Genomic DNA, 19,068 nt, shown 5'->3' with positions numbered 1-19,068 from the left:
AGTAGCCATAGAAAAAGATACAGGTAAAACTAGTTTTAAAAGTGTATCTATAACTCTGAATCTAATGTAAAGTATTTTAATATACAATTAATATTATAAAAACTAAAGTGTTTATAGTTCCTATTTATTAAGTCTTTGAAGAAAGTGTGCATTTTCAGCAGCGGTACATGTCACTGTAGTTACGTTCAGTCACCACAGGGACCAGTGGCAGCCATATTAGATGGAGCACAGACAGGCAGATACTGAGTTAGATGCTGTGCACTTACTCAGGAGGAAAAGATGATTTATTTAAGGCAAAGTCAGACCTCCTACCCTGGGCGCATCTCAGTCTTCTTCTCACTGGTCATTCTTTAAGGTAAATGCAAGCTCACTTCCAAAGAAGACAGGTGTCTCCCGCCTCTGTCATTTACCTAGCATAATATCTGCTATACTTCACAGACACACGCACACACACACACACACACACACACACACAGACACACACACACACACACACACACACACACACGCACACACACAGATAGATAGAGATAGAGATACAAACACAAAAAGACACCACACAGACACATGTACACACAGACATACACTGATACACAACATATAGAGAGATAGAGATAGACAGACAGAAAGACACACACATGTAGTGCCATATTGGATTTGGGCCTGGCTGCTTTGTAACTGCATGGCCACAGTAAAAGTCATGGGATTGTTGGACAGAGGCCTCTCCCATGTATTTACGGCACAGGAAGAAAAGACCAAGTAGTAAACACCCGGTGTCTCCACTGCATGACCTCTGCTGAGCCCGGCTGATGCACGTGCAACTGACACACCTGGACCACACCTGGGTGGTGGTCAATTTACTTCTGCCTTTTGCTTCCTCAGCCTTTATCCTTGAGATTTAGGCTGGTCTTCTGGGATTTCTCCCTAATTAATTCAGGTCTTGTAGTTGGTCTTTTGTTACCGAAGTCACGAGCCAGGTAGTCTCCAGCCAGGGTTTCCCACTGTGCTTCCCAGTTATTTTCTACCTGGAGACTTGGGTATATAAGTGGTGAATAAAGCTACAGGAGACTCTCACTATTCCTCTCACTCTCACTCTTCTTCCTCACTCTCACTCTTCCTTCCCATCTCTCTCTCTCTCTCTCTCTCTCTCTCTCTCTCTCTCTCTCTCTCTCTTTCTCTTCCTCTCTTCCTCTCCTGGCTTGACACGATAACCTGTGTGTGTGTATGTGTGTTTCTTTCATCCCGTAGGCTTTCGCCCGATTCTCGGTACCAGGTCGGTGCTGGCGCCGACACACACACACACACACAGAGAGATACAAACACACAAAGACATAGACAGGTACAGAGACAGATGCACATACATGCATACACATACTCTCACACAGACACATGCACATGCGCACACAGACACACACAGAAACAGAGACAGACAGATAAGACAGACAGACAGACAGACAGACACACACACACACAGAAACAGAGACAGACAGATAAGACAGACAGACAGACAGACACACACACACACACACACACACCACACACACACACACACACAGAGTCATTGATTCTAAACTGGGACTTCTCAACAGTGTTTCAAGTAGGTGCTTTACTAACCATTAACCAGTGCTCACCTCTCTACAATCCAGCATGGGCTAAGGCTGATCCTATGGCTCAGGTGTGTACCTCTCAGGGTTACTGGCTCCAGTAACCTGATGCCTCTTCTGCTTCTTGTCTCCTATGGAGCTTTGTACAAATCAGGTGTTAACGGTGCACACTAAATCAAATTTCTTCCCTGGGATAACTTATTGTGATCATTATCCTCATCTACTTTCTCTGTGTGTCTCCTGCTGCTCATGTATCTGAGTTATTATGTCCTCAGAAGAAACACAGCAGAGTAAATGGTGCAGGGAAGAAAAAGCGACAACCAAGACTACATTTAGTAAAAGTCTTATTCTCTCAAGTTTAACAGTTACAGGTTAGAACTGACTGGTGACCTCTACAGATTATAACAACCTAATAGGGACTAGACAGACTCTTAAGAGATAAGACTATTAGCTAACTCTGAGGCTCCTCTGCTTTTCCTGAGAGAGCTTCCGGGGGTGGAGTCCACCCCACTCTTCTCTGTGATTGACCCAGGATACTCTCTGCAGCTGATGATATGTGCGACCTCTATTTGTGGGGATCTATTAGACCAGCATCATGAAGCTCCTATAGGGTGGTAGTTCTGCTCTCCTGGGAATATGTTTTACCAAGTTCTAAGTCCATTATCATCCCATATAGGAGAGCAGGGGCTGATTTGATTAGTGTTACCCAACCACTCTGACAGTTTGAAATTGTCTTCTGAAGAAGGGAAGTTCTCTCTTCTCTTGTTTTTCTATGTCAATTATATAATCTTGTTTTTATTCCACCAAAATTCTACTATAATTCTTAATAATTATAAAATTACAATTCTAATTGAAAAATATTTTCTGGTGTTAGTACATGTATAATTATTTGTGTCCAATGAACCAGTGGGAATCAAGGGTTAATGTTTTACAAAGACAGAGCTGGAGAGACAACTGAGCTAGCAACCTGGGTATGGGTTGAAAACAGCCACAAGTGTGAGTAACCAGGGTACTGGTGACAACGCCTTCAACTCACTATGACTTTTCCTATAGTAGAGCCAACACCCAGCAACACCATCCACACATTCTTAATTTCCACTCGTAGCTCAGTCAAACACTGTCTCTCATGTGAGCTTCTATGTTTAACTTTCTCTTGGGTTGAGGCTCGAAGTTGAGAGGACAATGCTGCTCTGCTGCTGAGATCTCAGAGGAGGGGTAGCATCGTCTCAGAGGCAGAGCTTCCTGCCACTGTGGCTTTGCTCAGCTCCCGCTCTCTTGAAAGTGGCTTTGCTGTTCTTTGGAGTATGGTCAATAGTGCTTAGTTTTAAGGTACAGAGTAGATATTTTTTAAAATATCGGAAACGCTTTTAAAACTTTAAAAACGCAGAGTTAGGGGTTGGGGATTTAGCTCAGTGGTAGAGCGCTTGCCTAGCAAGCACAAGGCCCTGGGTTTGGTCCCCAGCTCCAGAAAAAAACAAACAAACAAACAAAAAAAAAAAAACCTCACAGTTAAATTGCTTCTGAGCTGCTCAGCCTCACGTACACTTGATTTTCTTGAGATTCCCTCACAATATGGAGGGCATTCTACTACTACAGAACATAAATGAAAATCAGACTGGCAAAACTAATTAAATCTTGAATTCTCTCTCCTCTTTCCAACCCATTTTCTTACCAAGGAGTATTGCCAAGAACAACGACATATGATGTAACAGTGGTGGCTAACTTCTCAAGTAGGCACGTGATCCCTAAGTCAATTTAGTATCTTAGGGTTTTGTTTCTTCCCTCGTCTAGGACACTGAGAGAAATGGTAAGGGTTACTATCATCCCCAAATTTTGTAAAGAAGTGTATGATTATTAGATTGTTGGTACCTAGCGTTGGCATGGTATGTTGAGAGGCAACTGGACAGGAAGCACAAGTCCCATCTTTGTCCTCCCTGACTTATAGCCAATCTGGGGACAATCAACTCAGTTTAATGAAGGAGGAAATCTTCATTGAGAAAGAATGACTCTAGTATTTGCCTTCCCAATCTTATTAAAAGGATTAAATTAAGTTGGTAAATGTAAAACCACTTTGTAAGAATTAAGTAATAACAAGAGCAAATTTTCATCATTAATGGTTTTGACTTCCATCTAGGCACCAAGAATATACAAAGCATTTGTGATACTTCGTATGCAATCCTATCTAACTTCACGTTAGCCTTACACAAACCATTATCTCACTCACTTCATATGAGAAAACAGAGGCAGAGATGGATGAACAACTTATCCCATATTTACAAGCAGGAGGCAGGAGAACTGAGATTCAGTCCTAGACATGCGGACTTCGGAGCTTTATGCCTCCTTACATAAATCTGTTACATTCTATAACTGCAGAACGGAACTAGGAAAACTGGACCACATGCTGTTCAGAACTTAGTTTTTAATAATTTTTTTCTTACTGAAAGGTAAGCACAGTCCACTAAACAGCTGAGCCCAGTGAGAGATGGTGGGCGGCTACTCATACAAGAACGTAGATTGCCAGCATGGTGCCAAGTGCAAAATCACCCCATTAGATGAGGGTGTGGGAAAAGGAAGGCATTAATTAATAATAATGTGAAGAGCTGGCCAATGAAGCGAAACCAACAACCAAAAACCCCAACAGAAAAAAGAAACAAACATGAAATATGTCTGAAATGCCCATGTGACTGTAATTCTGCAGTTAGTGTCCAATGAATGTGCTCAAAGCTATAATTGAAGATAGCCATAAGCTAATTTTCCCTCAGCACAACTCTGAGCCCATCAGTTGGGTTTATAAACACCGACCACTCACGTTGGGTAACAGTAAAAGAGGGACGGAGAGTTAGCTAAAGAAACAAATGTATGTTCTTAATCACCCACTCGTACCTGCTACCTGCAGAAAACCTACTGACTTCTTTTTCTTTCCATTTCTTCCCCTTGCTGGGATTCCTTCGCAAAGGTGCCCTACAACAACAGCATACAGTCAGAGAGAGAAAGGTAAACCCCCTTTAGGATTCTCTTACAGGGGACTATATTTTCAGAAGGAGGTGCTTACCCCAGATCTGCAAACTTTTGCTTAATTTTTCCTCTTTGTACCACGAATGAACTGGATGTTCTTAGTGATTTAGGACAATTGGCATCGTCTAGGACATAGACACATAGGGGAAAGATCAGTTATTTTTATATTTTAAGCCACAAATCAAAAGTCAGGGTATCTTGGAATCTGAGAGTTTTGCCCAAATTCTTCAATGTGTAAGAACCTAATGGCTTTCCTGTTCACAAGACAAAGGCAACTCAGCCATGTTGGGGACATTCAGCAGAGCAGGAAAGGTCCTCTCAATGACACCAGCTTCATACATGTGGGGATGAAAGAAATGGCCAAGAGTAAATGCTTTCCCTTCCCAGCAGGGTGGTAGTGACTTTGCCCCATCTCTGGCTCCTACTTCAGGCAGTGAAGGTCTGAGTTTCAGCTTCCAATGCTTTCTTGGTTTGGGGCTTTCCTGCCTTCTGAAGAAACCCGGTTGAGTCTCAAATCCCAATAGAAAGCATTAAGACCTGTTAAGGTCTGGAAGCTTCAGAAAGCAACTGAGAATAAAGAATTCCCCTTTGAGCTTCACCATACTAGTGGCCCATGGCCAGTACTGGGACAGGGTAAGGCAGAAACTGGGGGCACCTTCTTAAGTAGAAGCCAAATATATGTTTTGAAGGTGCTTTTGAAGAGCTAGTTGGAACACAACTGTCTGGCCTATCACGACACCAAAGATGCCCAAGTCTTCCAAGGACTTGGAGCTGACTGAGTGGTGGCCCCTCCATAAATGAGGCTAGTATTTTGCAGGGTAGCAGCGATGGGGAACAGGACATGAGACATTTTGTCAACCAGAAGAAAGACTTTAAGAATGGGGTTTAGTGTGATCTATCTATCCCACCTTTGACAAAGGGAATGAGACTCTGCAGCAAGGACTGTTGGGCGTGTGGACACTTCTGTCTTAACTGCTAGTGTTGGCCTTGTCTAGGGACTCTGACATGGGATGTATAGAAAACAGACACCCTAAGACAATGTTCGATGCACCTTACAGATTGTGTGTGACTTTTGTTTACTTCAGGATACATTCCTATTCAGACACCAGTCACATAGCTCCCATTCATAAGTTCAGCTCCAAAGCTCCTAAAGAAGCTCAGGACACAGATACTCCAAGGCTTCCCAGCTATGAGCTTTTCATATTGTTAACTAATGGTTCTCAGGAGACTACAATAATTCTCTGAAATGTACCTGATGAAATACAAGAGGTGGATATATGCCTGTGTCAAAAATCCCCTTCTTTTTTCCCATGTTTATTTGTATATGAGTATCATAATTCTTTCAGTTAACTGAGTTAAATGGCTGTAGATGTGACACACACACATTAAAAAATGGATGCCTTCTGAGGTGATGGACACTTTTTAAAAAGCAGCTTTTCAATTTTCTTGTAATGGAAGCCAAAGAAACAAATGAGATGAATTCTTCCATATCAATCCTAAAGAATGCTTAAGGGCTAGGACAGTGTGGAGTAAAAGGAGCGTGTTTAATTAATTCCTGAATGAGGGGTAGCTGGAAACGCTGAGACAATATTCATGGAGACTCTTTGGAACTTGTCAGTGATGTAGTATTTGGACTAAGAGCCCGACTCTGCCCATCACAGAGCCTGCTGCTAGGCAACCTCACATCATTATCTCACACATTTGCCAAAGATGTTTCAGGGAACACTGAAATGGCGAAGCAAGATTAAAGAATAGTTCCCCTATCATTTACATCGTTTAACTTAATTCTTGATATATATCAGAATGTTAAGTGTGCATAAAAAGCAACACAGGTGTGGTAGGAGCTAAGGGAAGGTGATTAATATATTTCGCATATTCAGTTATTTAATGTTATGTAAGATGTCCGTTAGGTTTCAGGAACTGCCCCAATGTGACCTTCGTGACCAGTCAGAAGCTTAGGCACCCAGACCAAGGACTTCAGCTTTTAGACTTCAGCAACTGGCCTCTTGGTTTTCAAACTAACATGCACTCTCCTTGCACTGAGTCCTAAAGGCCTTCCTGGAGGCCATCTATTAGATAAGACACATGACTGTCCCTTCTCACATCATGGGAATGTCCATGTCTACTTCCCTGACCTGGCTTCCCTCTTGAACTCAGGACCTCAATCATAGCTCCCATACAATGTATCCGATTTCTCTATTTCTGTTTGTCATAAAGCACATGTTACGAAGCCACTGGCTTTGGTTTGCTGCCTTCTCAGGACTGTCTAAGCATCAGTGTCAAGGCTCTTGTACCAATCTGCCCGGCACTGTCCATGCTTCTCCTGCCCTGTCTTTTTGCTTAGTTTCCCCATGCCCACAGTCCTTTGCTTTTTATTCTCGGCCCAGAATAGTCTGTGGTTTCCTAGTGTTAGGGTGAAGTATCTAAAATCGTTACATCATAGAACCATAGACAGACAAAAGCTTTTACACCTAGTATCACTAGCTTGAAGAAGTCAACACTTGCAGTCACTAAGATAGCCCATTCCTTTGAATCACTGTGTCTGCTCACCCCAGCACTCTACCTTCTGCATCTCCTTACCCATTCTTTCTTCTTTTTAATGTCCTTGGGTGGTCACATAAGTTGCACTTCCTAGGTGAAGTTAGCAAACAGAAAAGCAGGTATCTTCTCCATTCTCAGCAATGGCACATTATTTATATCTACACTCAAGAGACCTAGCACAGCATATGAATAAGAAGGGAACTGTGTAAGGACTTTGAAGAGATGGGTTATAGTTAGGATGATATTAACTCCATGGAGGTTTCTGAGAATACCAGGCACTGTGCTAAAGGTCATATGGAAACCTCAAACCCTAACTCCTAAAGTTGAGGAGAAAACTGACAGTGAGTGCTTAATTTACTCTAGATAACCTTGTTGGGCAAAGCCTCACTGCCTTGTAAGTGTAGAGATCAAATCTCAGTAAAAGGCTGCTCTTGTAGGGAAGAAAGGAACTGTTTTCACCCCTCTCATGGCCAAAGAACTCTGTTTTACAGCCCTCTGGAGAGACACTTTTGTTGTTGTTTGTTTGCTTCTGCTGACTTAATTGGCATTTAGTTACAGGTAAGTCACGGAGGCAGCACCTATGGGGTTCCTTTCGTCTCCATCTCTCAAATATGAGAGGAAATGGTGACATGAGATGAGGTATTCACATGTAGAGAGGTCCTAATTGCAGTAAGGCAGACGGAGGGCTAGGCTTACGGTTGTGTCATGTCAACCAGTTTTGTAAGTGAATTGACAGACTGAGACTATGTGTGCATGACTGAAAATCTAGAAGTCAGCAGTGACTAGACTGTCTCCAGAGTTCATAAAGTGGTGGTGAGTGGGCTAACACAGGCTTCTAGCCAACAATCATGAAGACATTCCCTCCAGATGGGCCAGAGGGTAGTAGACACTTTATATTTTATGTCGGGAAGATGTTCAGTCTCTCTCAAGGATTCTGCTCAGCCATGACAGCTTGAAGGGGTGCTTATGTGGCTGGAAAAGTGTACATCCTAGTAACACTTCCTTGCAAAACAGGCGGCTGTTGGGCTTGGCTGGTCCCCCGGATGACTGCATTACCTCTCTGGACAGTCAAACTTAGTAATGCACCGACATTTTTGTGAGCATCAATTCCTCGCCACACACTTTCTGAGAAACCAAGAAGACAAAGAGTAGGAAGATAGGCGAGGAAAGCTTGTCTCACCACTAACTCCTGAACTACTAAGTCAGTCGCTGTACGCAAAGGCACAGAGGAAGGAGTAACAGTGAAAACCACTGTGGAATGCGGGATGGGTGATCCAAAGCCAAATGAAGCCGTTTGGGTTTATGCTGGATGCAGTGTTAGCTAGTCAAGAGTATAAACACGAGGTCAAGTTTATACCTGGAAGCATCACAAAGGCCTTTTTTAGTTGCCTCACTGAGAAGCCAGTGAGAGAGAAAGGCCACATGTTGAGGGTGCCAGAGGTAGCCACACCTGAATTTTTAAGTCCAGCTCAGATGAGTGGATCTGCCTTATACAAAGAATGCCAGGGGTTACAGAATCCTACACTCTGGAGTTATTCCAATGAATGAATATCCCATTCCATTAATGTTTGTTGGAGCAGCAATCCCATCTAAAGGGAGCATAGGATTTCTTTAATATTTGAATGACACTTAGGTCTGTTTAAAGAACTGGGTGAGAAACCCTGAGGCATGTGGGGAAACGTTAGAGGAAGGGACAGTTCATCAGCGTGCCAATGGCACATTCCGTGTATACTACCAGTTAATTTCATTCTAACTTTATGCTCATTTACTAACTTTCTGATTTATGAATCCACTACCTAGGAGATAACGGAATGACTGAAGGCTAGTAGTTACTCTGACGGCTGATCCTCCCAGGGTAAGATGGAAAAATTACTATTTTGGTATAGACTGTTTTCAGAGTTTTTGGCAACATGATCCAGCACGCTGAGCTTCATTAGATGTGTATACATTATTGAAATTCAGGATCTTGAAAACTGATGACCAGAACCTCAGTTCCTCAGAGTACTGTCTGGTAGCCAGTGGATGAGAGACACCTTCCAAGGTGCAGGGACACTGAGATTAGAATGACAAGAAAGCAAAGTGCGTTCCTACATGTCTATGGGTAACAAAGGTCAAGAGAGGACAAGCCCACCCTGCAAACAAGTCTGGGGTAGGGTAGGGAGAGAACAAACCGAGAGTACTTGGTGGGCTGATCTATAAGACTTTGGAAGGGAAGGTTGAGAGTAAATTAGTAAGCAGCCCTCCTCCATAACATCTACATCAGTTCCTGCCTCTAGATTCGTGCCCTGAGTCTCCTGCCCTGATGTTCCTGGACAATACACTGTTATCTGGAAGTATGAGATGAAACAAACCTTTTCCTCTCTAAGCTGCTTTTGCTCACTGTATTTGATTCCAACTCCAGAAACTCCAATCCAGACATATGTTACAGGAGGCGTCCCACTTGTCTGCTCGTAAGTTAGTACTATATAAAAGGTCAGTGAACTGCTCTGGTCAGCTACCCAGCAGTCTGGTTAGCTCAGGAATCCTGAGGGGGAAAGCCCTAGATCTTGGTGGTCTTCTTAGAGAAGAAATGACCAGCCCTCCTTCTTTGGTTCTGGTTAATTTCAAAGGAGTCACAGACAAGGCAGGGTCATGGAAATGGAGATGTTCACATTCTCCTGCTCTGTGTCTGCTAAGGGCCCATGAAGCATGCTTCACATCTGCTGATTACTCTCCTGTCAACTTCAAAACAGCCATCAATTAGAAGTAAAGGGCAGAGGGAGTCCAGATAAGACTGTGCTGCCTTTGAAGGCCCCCATGAGCTTTCCTGGGTAAGGGATCACTCTCTGATCATGATGCCTTTAGATGGCGAGTTGTGGGGCTCAAAGGTAGAACGCTCAGCTGGCACATGCGGGGCTCTAGTCTCTAGCATTGCAAATGACCAAACCAAACAATCCAGTAAAACCTATAAAACAGATGCTATGCCTCATAGACCCACACTGTGGGACTCCAAGCATCAGTAGCTCCAAAGAATGAGCTTCTGCCAACAACCACCTGTTTGTACGTAGGAGATGGCAGAGAACTTTCTGGAAGGCTAGCTCTGTGAAGGTACTATCATTAACCACGCTTTGATTAATGCAAGTTTTTGAAAACCTTTAATCCTTTTGGAAGTAAGCCAACATCACAGTCAAGCTATTCACTGAACTGACAATTAGGTCTGATCGGTTAGTGGGCCTGACAGAATTGTTTTCTGCCTTACTGCCCTGTGCTAAGCACTGTGTTTGCCTCATGGGCAGCTTCTGAAGAACTGTGTGCAGGACTTGATCTTTGAAAGGCGACTCTAGCAGCTGACAGGCAGAGGTAAGGAGACCTAGGAGAGCACTTTAGGAGCTCTCCAGTGCTGGCCACAGTACCAGAGCACCGTGGACTGTGGGGTCAGCTGGAGTTCTGTGTTCAATGCCTATGGAACTTTATAATGTGCAGGGAAGTGCAGTTGTGTCCACAGTGCATGTGTGAGGTGCACTCCAGGGCTGCTGTTACCTGGAGGATCCTTTCCATCTAGTCTGAGGAACTGGCTATTTTGGCAATTAATTTAAAGTGTTATCTCTCTGATCAATGGAACCCTCTTCAGGAGACTGACTTGATTCTCTCCGTCTGCTTTTCACTTTTTAATCCATTCTTTGGAGTTACTCGAATATTAAGAGACCATCCAATAACTTTGTATGTTCAGTGCTTTTTGACAGTTAAAATCCAGAATTTCTGTCTTAGGCATAGACCACTAAGAGTCAACAGACCAGCCTATCGCCACTCCTCCTCCACCTCGGCACTTAGGAAAGAGGTCTCCTTGTATTCTTTCTGTTGCCACTTCCTGATCCCCCGCTGTCCCAGGCAGCACACTTAATTTGACACTCCCATTTGCAACCCAAAATTTGTCTACACTTCAAAATAATCTGCCACCTTTGCTCTCCATAAAAATGATGAGATAGCTCTTGTAATCTTCTGTGCCTTGTTGATGTCTTGTCCCAGTTATGTCGTGCTGTGTGGTGGAAAATTACACAGATCCACTGCAAATCATTTATCCATGTTACTTGGTTTTTATTTTTTAGTCACACAACAGGGTTGCCATGATCACTCCTTTCCCCTGTGTATGTGCATGTGTATGTGTATATGTATGTGTATGTGTATGTGTATGTGTTTGTGTATGTGCTTGTGTATGTGTATGTGCATGTGTATGTGTATAACATAGAGGCCAGAAACAGAAGTCAGGTGTCTTTCTTCAGGTGCTTTCCACCTTCTTTATTGAGACAATGTGGATCATTGAACCTGGAGCTCAGTGACTTGGCTCGATGGGCTGGCCAGTGAGCTCCAGGGATCTGCCCACATTCACTCAACCTCCCTAATCCCTAGCACCATGATTACAGATGAATGCCCCCACGCTTAGATTTTACTTGGATGCCAGCCATCAAAACTTGGGTCCACATGCTTGGACCATTGAGCCATTGAGTCCCTACTACGAATATATTTCTTAATATACATTGTATATATGTAATTTTGTATATAATTCTTAATAGACAGATACAGATCATTCAGATATTTACATCTATAAAGATGTGTTATTTAAATATATGTAAATATTCATAGATAGGTGCAAATCAAATATTATTTGTAAAACAAAGTTTCAGAGTCATGTGATTAGTAAGTGTGTATCCTTCTAAACTGGATGAATATAAACACACACACACACACACTCATATTCTGAAATAACTTCTGTTTTCTATGTATGTACAAATTACATCGTTTTTATAAAAATAACATAACCAAATGTTACCTTAAAGGAACACATCACATGTAAAGGGGGAAACCTGATGCTTTATACTTCTTTGCACTGTTTGATCTATCTAAACACACATTTATTGTTTTTATATACCAAAATAAATGATTAAAAGACAAATAGGGGCTCAAGAGGTGGCTCAGTAGTTAAGAGCACTGCCTACTCTTGTAGAGGACCTGGGTTCAATTCCCAGCACCCACATGGTGGTTTATAATCAATCATCTGTAATGCCAGTTCTGTGGACATGATGTTCTCTTCTAAGCTTTGAGGGCACTGCTTGGACATGCAGGCAAAACATCCATGTACATAAAATAAAAGGAATAATTTTGAGAGTTAAGTCTATTAACACCACTTTGAAATTCTAGCTTAATTGGAAGAGCCTGTTTGGCTTCCCACTTCCGGCTCTGTGTTTATCTTTACTGTGCCATCCTGTCGCACTGCAATGTGATCGTTGCGATGATTATTATAATGATAACCATCGCAATCAGTACTGGGAAAACATAATTAAATAAAAACCCATCAACAGCTAAATTTTACATCGCCCGGCCTTCATATTTCCCTGCACGTGGCTCTCAGTGTTCATGGAAACTGCAAGTGATAGTGCACACAAGCTTTAGACAGCTTCCAGAACATTCTCACAATAGTCGACTTGGGGAAGCATCTCTGGGTAAACGTATCAAACTGACAGGCAAAAGTGAAAACAAATAAAACCAACTGCAGGGAAGTGGGACTTCTCTTATCCCCTAAGACAGGAGTAAAACAGTGCTAAAGGGTGTATGCCTACGAGGAGAAACAAGTTTCCTAATGCACACATTTCAGTACTAGTGACACCACATTGAACAGAACGGGAAAAACAAAACAAAACCCACTCACCTTTCTCTTGTAATGTTTTCTTGATGGCTTGGTGGCGGCAAGGAGAGTCTTCTGTATCGTGATCAGATGTTGAAGGCAAGGAGGGTGAAGTGTCTCCAGAGACAGAGGAGAAAGGGTCCCTTTCTGGCTGCTGTGATCCTTCTGGAGACTCAGTCACGTGGTGGGATGAGAAGGCCCTAGGGCTCGTCACAGGGGTGAGGGGTGCGACACCACACTCTGGTTCTGGAGAAGAAACTCTCCAACCCTTGGGCAGAAGCGATTTGGTAACGTGTGTGGTTATAGTGTCTGAGTGCTGGTGGTGTAAGAGGTTATAGAGCAAGTTATGCCTGAGCGTCAGGGCTGTGCTGCCGCTTCTCTGGGAAAGGAACTTTTATCTGTCGGCTTATGCCGCGAATGCACAGCTCATAACTACTCACCAGATAAACAGTGCAACTAAAACAGGCACCTGAGGCATGTAGAAATGATTACTGAGATGTTCACCATTTTCCACTAGGTTAAAACAATATCAAAGGCACCCCTGTGAAATACCTCGACGTGGATAATGCTTTTGTCTACCTTACCACATGGAGAAAAGAATTTAAATGACAACCATATAGCAAATTGAATACAAATTTAGAAGACAAAGACATAAACTGTTCCAGTTCCTTCCAAGTACGGTGCAGTTCAGTAAAATAGCTATCCCATTCAATAAATACTCCGGCAGACAATGCTACTCAGGGCAAGAATCTGACAGCCATTGAGTGCTCACCTTCCGCTCCAGGCTGTCCTCCCCATCAGTGGAGCTGACGCTGTCATAGAGCCTTGTCCTTGTGGGCCTCTGGCGCCTGTTCTTCACAGAGAGCTGGGCCCGAGTTTTCAGCGCTTTCGAATCCAGGCGCTCTGTCTCTGGGACTGCTTCATTCAAGTCTAGGAAGAGGTTTGCAAAATAATTTGTGAGGCAAAATAGTGGAGAAGATGGGCAGAGACCAGAAACTGAAACCTGGCCTCTGGCTATCAATGACAAGGGGGACAGATGCTGATTTTTTCCAGCTTGTCTAACACTCCACAGGTAACACCCAGAGAAAATAAAGCCTTTTGGCAACACACTATATAAAACAGAGGCTTGCACTTGCATATGGACACACGTTAGGGCATTTGATGATCACAGTTGCCAAAGTCGAGCGTGGGTAACAGAAGGTGATCATGAACACAGAAATTCACTAATAGGCTGAGACACTCTGGTCTTGATTGACTGAATATCTAATTTATTTCCCTTTGAACTCTGTAAAAAAATAAACTAGAAGAGATATTATTTAATCCCAGCAAATTTAAGTTAAACCCGTTTCCTTAGAACAAGATCTGGTTACACAAATAGACAACAGCTGAATTGCCCAGTGTGTGACTCAAGGCCCTATGCATGGAGGAGAAGGAGAAGGACTTCATCTTCTAGCCCTAGGTCCCAGGTTACATTCACTAGGTTCCAGGCTACATTTCAAGCCATTGGCTGATGCCTCTTTTCATTTCTTTTTCTGAATACTTTCTCTTCTCACTGAGAACTACATTAGCTTTCCACAGAAAAATGTTTACATCTCAACATAGAAGGGCTTCAAGGGAAGGGGATGGAGAGGCGCCCCAAAGCTGATAAGCAATTCTTGATCTTATACAGCACCCAGATTCAATTTCTAGCATAGACAGGGTAGCTCATGATTATGTATAACTCCAGGTCCAGGGGATCTGATGCCCTCTTTTTACCTCCCCAGTCACCAGACACACATGTGGTGCACATACATATATGCAGGCAAAACATACACATATTTTTTTAAAAAAAAACTAAAAGTAAAATAAAATAGACTCCAAGAGAAAAAGACAAAGAGAGAGGGAAGGAGGGAATAGGCAAGGGAAAACGAACAGATAAAAACCATAGTAACAGCAGCTGAGCGTGGCAGAACCTGATTGCTATCCCAGCACTCCAGAGGCTAAGGTATGAACACCACCCTGAATTCAAAGCCACCATGCATGAGATGCACAAGAAAACTCAAACCCAACAGAGGAGGAAAACGAGGCAGAAGGCGAGGAGGAATAAAAAGCGCTACCAAGAGCCTTCCTGTGGTCTTCTTTGCAATTGAAAAGGTTCTTAACATTTGTAATATTGTCAGGCACATATAGGGGAAGAGATGTTTAGCTACGAGTATACCAAGTGAGGTAGAAGCGTATGAATATTGATGATTGGAATAAAGGCTTTATTTGAAGAGGAACTACTCTTTATACAGACATACTTGACCATTTCCTGTAAATACAATCATTTGATGGTTAACCCCATCTCTTCTTTCCAGGACGGCAGTCATTAAACAAAGTCACCTTCAGGAAATTAAGTGGCCCTGCTTTTATGTTATTAAAAATAAGCCTAATTCAGTTATAGAAAACTAATATACACCTGTACTAATAGAAAAGAATGTCTGCAACCATCATTAATTAGTACAGGCTATTTCTTTTTATAACATTATTTTAAGGATGTGCTCTAAACATCTCATTAACACACAAACACAGAAGGACCTCGGGTGGATTCTCTCTCATAACACTGAGCACTCAGCATAGTTCTAACAAATAAGATTCAGCGTACCTTAGCCCAGGAGACAGATCGCTGAATGACAATATTTACAGAAGGTTGGACTTTTCATTTCCTATACTTGAGTGAGAATGAACCTTGGAGAAGTCAGACCACGAACATAAGGAATAACTAGATGTTTTCTAGTCAGCAGTCTCCTCTTTCACATGGCAAAGAGTTCATTAGTTGTGATCACTGGGAGAAAGTCAACCTTGCAATCTCTGTTTACATATAAAAACGCAGAACACCCCTCAGATGAAAGCAATGAGATAACGAAAAACAGCACAGTTCACGCACGGCTTCCAGCTTTTCTGGAATCCATCGTTTTTGGACTGCATGTTCTGTGATGCAAAGCAGTGTCACACACGCCGCCACCTCCTTGTTCCCCATTATAGACCTATGAGACCACAGCAAGCAGGTTGCTTCCTCTCCTGAAACTCAGAAAATTGGAGTAGCTTGCCCTCCTCTACACAGCTAGCTGATGAGCTGCCTTGAGTGTCCTAGTGTTCTGTGTCCCAGGCTACTAGTTTTCCACCCCAACTTAGTGTTCAAAGCCAATACTGCAAGATTTTAATACCATAGACATGTGTTTCAAAATTCTAAAATTATTAGGAAATTCTGCTCTCCAGCATTGACTCCATATGCTTATCTAAAGTGTGGACTAGGGGAGACTTGTTGAAGGCTATAAACAGATTCCTTCAGAGGGCTTTATGGTTTGATAACAACTTTAGTTAGTAGATGACAGAAGATACTCAAAGAAGAGGCACATATCCTACCTGTGTAAATATGGCTCATTTGGCAATAGAATTCTCGCTTTTCAACACAGTGTAGCATCCTGCCTACAGGACTGCAGAAGCCACTCCATTGCTTGTAGTGAGCAAATGAAATGAAGGGAATGCAATGAGGAGATTCGAGAAGATTTAATTAATAGCAGGTCTAGAACTGTGGAGACAGTAGAGACTACGGTCCCGTTCTCTGGCCTAGCCTGCCTGCTGCTGCTGCTAGACAACTCTTATGGCCACGTGGACCATGCTTCAGCATCCCATCATCGTAAACAGCAACTGCGCCCAGGAAGGATGCACTTAGCTCAAGTCTAAAAGGCAGTGCTCATCCCTCACATGCAATCTTCTTCCACTGTGCAATTTAAGAATCACAGCATCACCACTCAGAAGAACCTTGGGATTCTGGTCAACTCTACTCCCCATAAACCAAGACTGAGGCTCAAAGGTGGCCTCTCACTTCGGCACTAACTTGACTATACAGTTACTCTGTGAAGCTGCCTCAAGAGAACTCAGGTGCACAGGCCTATGCTCCTTCTACAAAGTCACCCTTCCGTCTGGACGTGAACTTCATGGGCAATCTTGTGCCTGGCACAAGCACTTCTCCTATTTTACTTTACGCTCTGTGCAGAAATAAATGCCCAAGGGTGTGTAATGCTGCAAACTCAACAGAAGCATAGCTGATCAGGGAGAAGAAAAGTCTACGGGATTTTAGTTGGCTTTGTATATATATATCCCAAGAATAAAATTCTGACCCTAAAAACTTAGCTGTCATTTGGGTGCTGGCAGAGTGGAGGGGAAGCCCTCCTGGCTCCGTTTCTAAGTTATGTGCTGTGACACAGAAAGGCTTAGGTGGCCATGCTCCTCACTCCCTCCTAACAGATACCCTATTGCTATAGCAACACTGTTCCTCAGCCCTAGGCCTCAGCGCCCTCCCTGCTCCCTTTACTTTCTGAATCTTGTGTTGCTGTTCAGAAGACAGGAAAGTTGCTTTTTTCTCTCCTGTTTTCTGACTCATTCTTTCCTTCAGAGCCTCCATTTGTGAGGCGGAACACCACAAACACAAACGCAGGTGCAGAAACAGAGGTGGAGCAGCCTTGAATGGATTGGTAAAGGTGGAGGGAAGCATTCAGAGGCTCCCCGGCAGGAGCTAAGGATGGAACTTTGAGTGGGCGGGACACGTACCTGCATCTCGAGATTGCTTTCAATATTGCTTTCAATTGGGTCCTTTAAAAGAACATAATGGATTCGATTATGGTTTTAGTAGCTGCCATGAAAGCGCTCTATGAAATTAGGATGTTATATGTCATGTAACACAGACCAGCTCTGCACAGCGCTGCTGTGAGTCATTCGGCGTTTTCCACTGCACTGACGTTGTTTTTGACGTAAATGGAATGCTGCTGGGGGATCAGACCCAGGCAGCAGGGAGAGCAGGAACGGAGATGAATCACAATGGGGTCCATTTTCCTGTGCGCTGAACCCCTCAGAACACAGTTCTACCTGGCTTCTGCTATTGTCAATGGAAATGCTGGGCATAATGAGGCACTTGGTGGCATTTTGAAACTTAAATGGTATCTGCATATTATCCACAGTCACTGCAAGTTCATAAAAGATGGACCCTTTGGGACTTGGGGGCCGATGCACATTGCATTCAGGTGGTAGGTTTAAGCATCTGACAGAGGCGGTGTGAGCTAGGCACTATGTGAGCAGACCTACAGCTCCAATCCAGAATGAACTGCCATGACATCAAATTGGGCAATTTACCTCACCTCTCAGAGGTCCCAGAGGATCTTCAACTGCAAAATGGGAATGGTAATGACACAATAAAATCACTGCATTGTTATGAAGACTGAATGCATTAACAGACCTCCAAGTGCTTAGCAGAGTGACTGACACATAGTGACCACCCCACCGCGTTGTTATTTACTGACTCTGAACAGATTAGTAAGAATAGAGCAAGTTATAGAATAACATGTACATTCACTTAAAATATTTAGAAACTGGTATCAGACATATTTCCTAATAGTCAAATATGTACAATTACATAGGGAAATTGAACAGGCATACTTCTGGCTAGACTCTGCGGTCAGGACACGCGTCACAGTACTTTAATGCGCACACACGCTACAGACTTTGTCTTCAGCACTTGTTTTGTGTAATTTCTTGGACTTACGTGTTTGTGTAGTTAAAATTAAAGAGTAAAAAACACACATTTCTTATTTTTCACTTGGAGCAGCTTAATTCCACTCTAGTTTGGTTAGCCCTGCTGTTTCCAGAGGTCGATATAGGAATGTTCCCGACTTCTGCCTCTCATATCGAGAACCCCCGGCTCTTCACATGGTGATACCGTCTAAGCACGTTTACTCAGTATTGTGTGAGATGTACTGAGTCAACTATCATATCTAGAGTTACAGATGCTATTGTTCTGATGATAGCATTCGGTTAGGAACCTACTTACAGGTAACTTTCTCCTGGACACTGGGGACAGGTGCTAGTGTCTTTTTCTGTTATTTAAATATAAAGCCAAGAAACATATCCCAAGTCATATTTATGAAATATTCTAGGATAAAAATGGTTGCCTAATCTCATCTATCTATCTATCTATCTATCTATCTATCTATCTATCTATCTATCTATCTACCTACCTACCTATCTATCTATCCATCCATCCATACACACACACACACATCCATCCAATTGCTGAAAGAATATGTAGAAATTCCTTCTCATGTCCATACTCACAAATATAATTCAAACCAGAATGGAATTGGGAGTGGAATTAGCTGTTTGTGTGAGTGCAGGACTCTCTGTGTGTAGCTGAAAGTTGACTTAAGATGAAGCTCCATGCATAGAATGGGCCGA

The 19,068-nt window shown here is 42.9% G+C and overlaps 1 protein-coding gene across 8 annotated transcripts in view; it reads right to left on the bottom strand.

The window, feature by feature from the left end:
* Ppp1r9a (protein phosphatase 1, regulatory subunit 9A) overlaps positions 1-19,068 on the bottom strand; it is a 270,523-nt gene that overhangs the window by 17,746 nt on the left and 233,709 nt on the right. For 4 of the 8 annotated variants that reach the window (XM_087659508.1, XM_087659509.1, XM_087659510.1 and 1 more), the window contains 4 exon segments: positions 13,592-13,749; positions 12,844-13,087; positions 4,657-4,744; positions 4,488-4,565 (listed from right to left, as the gene is read on the bottom strand). In XM_087659508.1, coding sequence (XP_087515634.1) covers positions 4,488-4,565; positions 4,657-4,744; positions 12,844-13,087; positions 13,592-13,749 — 568 coding nt within the window. 8 annotated transcript variants of the gene reach the window in all.

The sequence above is a fragment of the Rattus norvegicus genome, chromosome 4, assembly GCF_021556685.1.
Source record: "Rattus norvegicus strain SHRSP/BbbUtx chromosome 4, alternate assembly SHRSP_T2T, whole genome shotgun sequence".
Lineage (NCBI taxonomy): Eukaryota > Metazoa > Chordata > Mammalia > Rodentia > Muridae > Rattus > Rattus norvegicus.
The sequence above is the reverse complement of the archived record's forward strand: the minus strand, read 5'-3'. Positions and strand labels throughout refer to the sequence as shown.